The sequence below is a fragment of the Pollicipes pollicipes genome, unplaced genomic scaffold (genome assembly GCF_011947565.3).
Source record: "Pollicipes pollicipes isolate AB1234 unplaced genomic scaffold, Ppol_2.1 Scaffold_5724;HRSCAF=6776_pilon_pilon_pilon, whole genome shotgun sequence".
NCBI classification, from domain to species: domain Eukaryota; kingdom Metazoa; phylum Arthropoda; class Thecostraca; order Pollicipedomorpha; family Pollicipedidae; genus Pollicipes; species Pollicipes pollicipes.
In genome coordinates this window covers 43,767,877-43,776,578 of record NW_023596746.1, presented here as the reverse complement: position 1 = coordinate 43,776,578, position 8,702 = coordinate 43,767,877, and the positions used below count along the sequence as shown (strand labels likewise).

At 50.7% G+C, this 8,702-nt stretch overlaps 1 protein-coding gene across 1 annotated transcript; it reads left to right on the top strand.

The window, feature by feature from the left end:
* Window positions 1-1,702: 1,702 nt before the first annotated feature.
* LOC119103897 (UPF0587 protein v1g245604) lies at window positions 1,703-6,248 on the top strand (the record flags this gene model as incomplete). The annotated part of the gene is given in 3 exon segments (XM_037227586.1): window positions 1,703-2,164; window positions 4,689-4,787; window positions 5,276-6,248. Coding segments are annotated over 3 exon segments (561 nt in total). The 3' UTR covers window positions 5,303-6,248.
* Between the last annotated feature and the right edge of the window lie 2,454 nt (window positions 6,249-8,702).

Genomic DNA, 8,702 nt, shown 5'->3' with positions numbered 1-8,702 from the left:
CTTACCAGACTTAGCAATGTGGCCAGGATCTCAGCCTGTGATCTTATGACATGATATATAAAGAGGACATTTTTTACCTTTTTACATTTTACATTTTTTACCTTTTTTTAAACAGGACAATAAAAACAGGACATTTTCTTCCATCACATTGTCATCATCTTGTCATATTGTCACATTGTCTCATTTGTGGAATGACCCATAAAGGGCTGCAATGATGCATGTTGTTACCGTGGCTCACTTTAACGCCCGGATGGAATGAATGAACCGTAGACCGTTAGCGATTACAGCACGTGCGCTTTCACACGTTTTATTTGGATTGCTTCGGTGGTGGCGATGGGCGATAAATTGGTGGCATGACGTCGCGAAAGAAGCGTAACGGTGTGTCGCACAGTCTCATGTCAGCCACATAAATTTATGTGGTACATTGGTCGATACTTTGAAATTGGATTCACACCTCCATCGGCTCTGGCTGCCGAAATATGGCATAAAATGCGAAAACGGGTATATCGATCTTTGCCGCTGATGTGTATGTGAACGTGGCGCGTGCTGATTTCATTTTAGTAATAACAGGAACCGCATTATACATCCGTGAACTCCCCATATGTCAGGATAGGTCACTGACCTAAAATGACCCAGCTCAACGTTTTTTAGGAAGGTACTGCCTCGCGTAATCTTAGTCGCTTATTCAAATGCAAAGCTTAAAACAGTCTTGTGCGATTTGGCTTCTTTGACCTTGGAAAGGTCAAACAGGGTCACTGACTTTACATTTTATTGTGACACAGGATGTGATTATGGACTTGAGTCAGGATAGGTCACCGACTTAAAATGACCCCGGTCAACGTTTTGTTTTTAGGAGCATACTGCCTCTCGTAATCTTTGTCGCTTATTCAGATGCCAAGCTCAAAGCAGTCTTGTATGATTTGGTCGCCATGACTTTCGAAATGTCGAACAAGGTCACTGACGTTAAATGAGGATGTGACCTTTTGCTTAGAGCAGGTATATAGGCTCTGGAGGCACTTTCGAGGCCAACCCGGGGATTGACCTTGCTTGACCTCATTAACCCGAAGGTCATGATCGACCTATGTAAGTGAGTTAATGTACAGGCCGATGCACCTTGTGAATTTTGCGTCCAGCTCTCTTAGTTCCTGAGATCTCAGGGGGCGGGGGTTAAACTGACCCCCCCCCCCCCCAACCGAGCTAAGAGTACCCAGTCGGCCACCCGTGCGTGTGTTAAGCCTCCCAACACGCGCAGTGCGCGCGATTCAAAAGGCTAAAGAGACAGACACATACAGACGCAGACTCAGACGCAGGCTGGCAGGCAGGTTTTCCTAAAATATGCAGATAATATAACACACCAATATCGTACCTGGACTTACAAGGCCGGCACAGATAATTATCAGGCAGGATCTCGTATCATTTATTTTTAAAGCCCCGATTGCCCCCAGTTGGTATGGTTGAAAGTCGGTGATCACGAATTATATCACAACAGTACTTTTTCCGGTTTGATTTTCTGTACATTGCCTTGCAAGCCCCAGAAACCGAGATCCAAGCTCCGTTAGACCCATTACGCATGAAGTTTGACCCTCAGGGGACGTTTTATGCCACACACGGAACTCGCCAAAATCTTGGAAAAATAATAAGTCGGTATCCTGAAATGCTCATGCCGTTATTTCATTGTTGATGATGAATGGTATGGCACACAGGTGACGCGAGTTGACGGCATCCAGCCATGGTTAAGATTGGGCTGCAGCTGAAGGCCACGCTGGAGAACGTGGCGAGCGTGCAGCCGGATGAAGACGACTTCCGCTGGTACCTGAAGCTGCGCTGCGCCAACTGCGGCGACGAGCCGGACCACTTTCAGTACGCATGTGGTTTGGATACCACACCGGTTAGGGGCGGACGGGGACACGCCAACCTTGTGGTCAAGTGCAAGCTGTGTGGCCGCGAGAACACGCTCGACATCGTGGAGAACAGCGGGCGCCCACTGACAGAGAGCGACATCTTCCAGACAGTGGTGGCGTTCGACTGCCGTGGCCTGGAGCCCACCGACTTCTCGCCGCGCATCGGCTGGGCCTGCCGTGGTACCGACTCCGACACCCCCTTCGCCAACGTCGACCTCTCCGAGAAGGAGTGGGTCGAGTACGACGAGAAGGCCAACCAGTCGGTAGGCATCTACGACGTGCAGTGTCGTTTCGTCAAGCTGAAGTGAACACGCGGTTGACGGCGGCCATGGGGTGCTGAGTGTGGCGGCGTGGTCTACGGCACCAGGGTCGTATCGCGCTTGTGGGCCCTGGTGTGCAACTTGCACGCTATGGGCACTATAGGCCGCGGGTACGAGTTGAGGTGATGAGTTGGGTGATAAGGGTAATTATTTTGTGCTGGGGTGATTCTTTTTTTGCTGTAGTGAGCTGAGATGTTCTCACAATTTCGAAGCATGCACATTACTTAAGTGACTAGCTTGAAGTGTTTTTAACGACAGCTGCGCACTGCATGACGCCGTCTGCGTTGTTGCATTGCCTGCTGAAATGTGATGTTTTTGTCAACATTGCAACAATTTGTTTCATACAAATGATTGTCAACAGCGCCGCCATACAATGGCGTCTTGCTCACAAACACAAGTTGTGACTGAAATGGACAACGGCCCATGTTTTGAGCGGGACTGGCATAATAGATTTTACCTTTTAATTTTTATTTTTGACGTAATGGATTGAAAACAAATCGCATTGCATAAAGATCCTGCGAAGAGCTGCTCAGTCCGATGTGTGGTTTTTGTGTAACACAGCAGTTACGTAAATGCCATTCCGCCTTCAGGCGTGATTCGTGCCTCCGCCAAATGGTCTTCAAGCCAGATCAGGTCATAGGAGCTCCTACGGTACCATATATACGAAATTTGCGATATCAGTCAAACACGCATACGACATTGGTATCATATATATATATATATATATATATATATATATATATATATATATATATATATACTCTACACTTCGCCCGGGAGCGATCGCGTTGCTTTGGGCGAAACGCGGCGTCGCTTACGTAAAGCCAGGGCGTTGAAATCCCAATGCCTCTACACGCGTTTGCACGACTCAGCCGATTGACGTCACCGGGGTTACACTTTCATGGTGTTTGATGACTTGCTTTTAAATGAAAGTAAAGCCTTCTGTGGTTTTATTAGCAATTTCAGTCTCTTCAGCGTCAGTGCTTTTTATTATTGTGAAAGCTATACTTTTCCAGTACTATTTTGCAGTGAATTAGTGGACCTCTATGGCAGATTGCAGCACTTTTAAGCAGTTTTTGCCGACAATGCTATGGGTTGTTATGGGCGACAGCGTGACGCTTCGCAGACGCAGGCAAGGCTATCTAGCGCAGGGGTGGTTGTCGAACCCATGGACGGCTGAGAGTTGAATAGTGAGTGGAAATTTCATTTATCATTGAAAACAGCGTGGGAAATGCTATTTCGAATCTTCAATCATTTCATCGTGGCGAAGGCAGGTATGTATGAATCAGTGTGTTGTGGGCTAAGTGCGGTCTCTGAAAGAAGCGGTAGCGGTATAATATTTATGGAGAGGGTGGGGAATAGAGGTGACCCAATTTGCACCTGTGATTTGTACGGCAATTATTTGTATCTCGTTCCTCTCCATGCACCGTCAAAAGCTGTTGTTTAATGCTTAAGTGCTCAATGCTGCGCGAAGTTGGAGGAGGAGGGCCTGCCCCTCCAATCCGCCGCCCGCAGGAAGAGCCACTGATGTCCAGGCTCGTGGTTGGCGGTTTGTATTTGAGGAAGAGCGGAACATTGATATTTGAAAACCCTGCATTTTCTATCCTTTTTTTGTGTCAGATATCATGTCATGTATAAATTGAGCCAAATGCAGCGCTAGTGGCGTATACAGAAGGGGAGGGGGTACAAGGGACACGAGCCCTCCCCCCTCCTTAAGTTCCCGCTTCCGAAGGTCCAGGAGGACCCACCGGGCCGATGATCAAGAACCCTAACGGAGGGCCTTGGGCACGGCCAAATGGAGTCTTCTTCAGGGGCCCGACCTGCGGGGACGGGCCCTCAGATGACGGTCAGTGGACCCTTTGCGCAGTTCGGGGACCCTTTAGTCGATAAATGTTTGGCACCGAGTCTGGCACTAGCACTAGCACTAGCATTGGCATTGGCACTGACACCTGAGTCCGGCATCACCAGCGCCGTACAGTCGGCGCCGTGTTGGTATGTGCGTGAGGGCCCACGTTCAGAACGAACAGCGACCAAGGTGGGACCCCTGCATCTATCAGTGGCCTACAGTGCCTACCAGAGGATTCTGTGGGTCCCGAGTCGACCAAGAGTAGTGTGCAATGAGACCCGAAGACGGGCCCGGGGGCTCGCCAAAACCGACAATCAAGAGCCTGACTGGAGGGCATGAGGGCCCGAAGGGCTGGCTGTAGGTCACACAAAGGATCACGACCCGTGCGACTGCGACCCAAAATATTAGACAGGGAGGCCTCCTATACCGTTTGAGGGCCCCTGAGACATTGCAATACCAAGTCATTGGATGCGCTTTGGTCTGAACCCGGGGATCCCATTTCCCAAGCAAGAACAAGGCCGAGGCCCATGATTTGCATCGGTCTGGGTGCCTGAAACAATGATTAGGCCCCAGTGTCGGTCATGGGTCCACGGTGCCTAACAGTGGACCATCTGTCGGCAGGTGTCCCCGAGTCCTCCACGGGCCTTGTTTGAGGAGGCCGAAAAAGGGCCCAAGGCCCTCTCGGGACCAAAGATCAAGGGCCCGATTGGAAGGCTGAAGGTGAAGAGGTCATAGGGCCAGAATGACCCCCGTATGTCGCAATAAGAACGCTCCCCGCCCGTCGGGCCGTGACCTTCAAAGCCGGTCAGAGGGCCACTGCATCGATTGGGATTCGTGGGACAGTGCGGGCCTCATACAAGTGTTTGAGCACTCAGCCTCGATCTGTGCCAGTCCAGTTCTAAAGTGAAAAGAGTGGCCGTGTGAGCCCACATTGAAAGGGAGATGGCTTGGGTACGCCCCTGGTGCATGTGCTGGGTATTTAACAAACAACAAATATGGCGGTGGAAAAGTTTCGCACTGTTCGGTTCCCTAACAGCCGGGCATCCCGCGCTGTGCGTTTTTCACTGCTGGACCTTTTGTCATCCTCAGGCTTGATTTATCACCGGGACGCGAGCATGCCCATCTGATTTTCGACGGATGGAGTCACATGCCCAGCACCGAACTAATCGTCTGAACTGGCCTCGGTGACCGTTCGCCCACTGCGCCAGGTGTGCCAGCTCCTGCAGAATACTTGAGACCTGTAGCACGTCCAGACCGAGGACGTCCTCGGCCGGCGGCAACTCAGCCACTCAACTTAGCAACTCCCTACCAGCATCGACTGGCCAATGGTCGGTGGAGGCATCTGATGTCGCCAATACTGTCGCACGACGCTCCATCTGCTGGAAGACCAATGCATTCGCCCAGCATGAACATGCCCTGCCTTCAAACAGCATGCTATCAATGTGGATACGTGGCTTCCAAGTTCCAGCTTGATGCTGGCGCCATCCATGCGGCACTCCGGGCGCTGAAGTCGGTGGTGGTGATCATGGACCCGCTGGAGTGCGTCTGATCCTGTTTCTGCGCTAGCGAGATAACGTTACGCGGTCGACAGTCTTATAACTCGGGCCTGCTGTCAGACGAGGGATATCGCTGTTAATTGACCCACTGATTTCATTATGAATAGCCAACAGGTTATGGACATGGGTCGTGATGTGTTCTTAAACGGCATTTCGTGCTCGAGCAAGTCGTGCCCGGTATTTGCCAGACAAAGGTGGAGCAGACCAGCGGTACCTCTTGCTCTATGAAACTAGCAACCGTCAGGGCCTAGTTCTGGTGAATGACTAGGCCCCAGTGTGCATTGACTTGACTGTTTCCGTTAGTTGGAGCCGCGCGAATGTGCCTGGCCAGCTCCGGGTCAGGAGCCCCTGTCGAGGAGTTTGGGGCACCTTACAAGCTTTTTGTGCTGTTATACACGACTGCTCCTCAACGCCTTTTCAGCCAGGAAGGTGGGAAATACGCCCGCACTCGCTCCGGTACACCGTTATAGGCTACATCGATGCGACCATTTTGATCTGTCGGGTGCTCTGCCAAACCGAAGCCCAATCCAAATACCAACTGGGGCTCAGAAGTTCCATAGATTCGCTTGGAGTATGTACCCCGCAGGGTGGCAGCTGTGATGCACGAAATAAACTGATAACCCGAGGGTGCAGTTTTAAGTCCATCTGGTGCTTCCGAAGTCATAGATAAGCCCTTACGTTCAGCGCTTCTTTAGCGCAAAACGCGGCGGATAGTCCTCGAAAAGCTTCCTTCCTGGATCCTATATTACCACATCGCCTTTTGAAATGCTCTCAAAGTTGGGTATAACTGTTAATTTTTCATTCATTCATATTTCCTTTGCACTCACGAATCATTCCACCCACCAAACGTGCTGTAATACGTGCGATCTCTCATGCTGTTATCACGCGCGCGGCCGTCTCATCGTTAAACGAGTGCCACCGGTGACGTCAAATAGGGATTTTGCCGGGGACTGCGTTGTCGGCAGGGGTGCATCCAAAGGGGGGGGGGGGGACGGGACCATGGCCCCCTTGGGCCCCGAAGGAATCCATTGGCTCCGAGGGGGCCCATCGCCGGCCGACAGGGGCAATTTTTTAACACGGCCCCCCTTCAACTTCGCGCAACCTTGAACATTTAAGCATTAAATAACAGCTTTTGACGGTGCATGGACAGGAACGAGATACAAATCATTGCCATACAAATCGCAGGTACAAATTGGGTCACCTCCCTTCCCCACCCTCTCCATAAATATTATACCGCTACCGCTTTTTTCAGAGACAAAGACCGCACTTAACCCACAACACACTGCATCATACACACCTGCCTTCGCCACGATGAAATGACTGAAGATTCGAAATAGCATTTTCCACGTTGTTGTCAATGATAAATGAAATTTCCACTCACTATTCAACTCTCAGCCGTCCATGGGTTCGACAACCACCCTTGCGCTAGATATCCTTGCTTGCGTCTGCGAAGCGTTACGCTGTCGCCCATAGCAATCCATAGCATTGTCGGCAAAAACTGTTTCAAAGTGCTGCAACCTGCCATAGCGGTCCACTAATTCACTGCAAAATAGTACTGGAAAAGTATAGTTTCACAATAATAAAAAGTACTGACGTTGAAGAGACTGAAACTGCCAATAAAACCACAGAAGGCTTCACTTTCATTTAAAAGCAAGTCATAAAACACCATGAAAGTGTATCCCCGGTGACGTCAATCGGCTGAGTCGTGCAAACGCGTGTAGAGGCATTGGGATGGCAACGCCCTGGCTTTATGGAAGCAACGCCGCGTTTCGCCCAAAGCAACGCGATCGCTCTCGGCCGAAGTGTAGACGCATATAATCACGTGGAGCCCGGTAAGGAACGCTGGGCAGCGCGGACATTGCGGTCTGTAACCGCCATACAGGAAGCAAAGGCAAGTCCCGCACGTGTGCTCAATAAGTGGCCTGCAGAGCACGACTTCCCCTCGCCTCGCTTCGCGGAAGCTGAACACCATAGACCAAATTCAGGTTTCACGGTTCTTAACTTTCTATGTTTCCCCACCCCGCTAGAGCTGTCACCTGCGTTTCACGGCTGACAAGATGGCTGCATAAAAATTGCATGGCGGAGGAGGAAATGAGCGTGTGCATAATGCAAGGAAAATTCGTCTCGTAGCTGAGTCTGCGAGCTCGTTTCCAATAATGCCGACATGGCTGGAAACCCAACAAAATCGTTATCTTCTTTTCGGCTCGGTCCAATCGCTGAGACGTTTTAAAAAGTCCTGTAAAGGAGGACATGGTGGAGCAAGAACCTTCAAGTCTAACAGGTTACTCAGAGTGTCAAAATGAGGTGCCATGAATCATCCCCTGCCTAAATAACCCCTAGCGCTTTGATAACGGCCATCAGCTCGGAGGTGAAGACCGGCGCGTGATATGGTGGCGTGAGTGGTTGGCTCGCGAGTCCGCCCACGAACGCCCGGCCAACACCTTTTGCAGTCTTCGATCCGGTCACGTTTGTCAGTGTGTGTCCCTCGCTTGGCGCCAGATGTTCTGACCCGCACAGCCCAATTCCCGCTGGAGATTCCTGTCGAAGACAATGCCTACCAAGGACACAACAGTACCAGCCGACATCGCGGCTTGTTTGGAGGGGGGATAGCGTGACAGTGCATCACACATCAGCACCGACCGGGCCGGGACGGACAGGGTAAGCCGGGGCAGCACAAAGCCACGACGTCATTAGACCACGAGTGGAGTTACAGAATGTCTACACAGGCTGTGTTGTTAAACAGACGGTAATACCGGGTGTGAGACTGCGTGTAGATGGAAAAACCGCATGGTTCTAAGATCGAAAGACCCCATTTCGGACAGCTCATTCCATTCGCCTCCAGTACAATCGGCTGGATCGAATGACCAGACGTTAAGAACTATGGTGCCCTATGGAATATCCACGGTTTATCTCAATTACCGCATGGCCTGTGTTCAAAGAAATGGTTGACACGATGGGTCATCACGGATTGAATGACTGATGACTAAATCATCATAGACTGAATGACTGTTCGGACATAAGATTTCAGCAGGCTAATGTCCGGACGGTTGTCAGGTGTGATTGGGTTCAGAAAACGGCT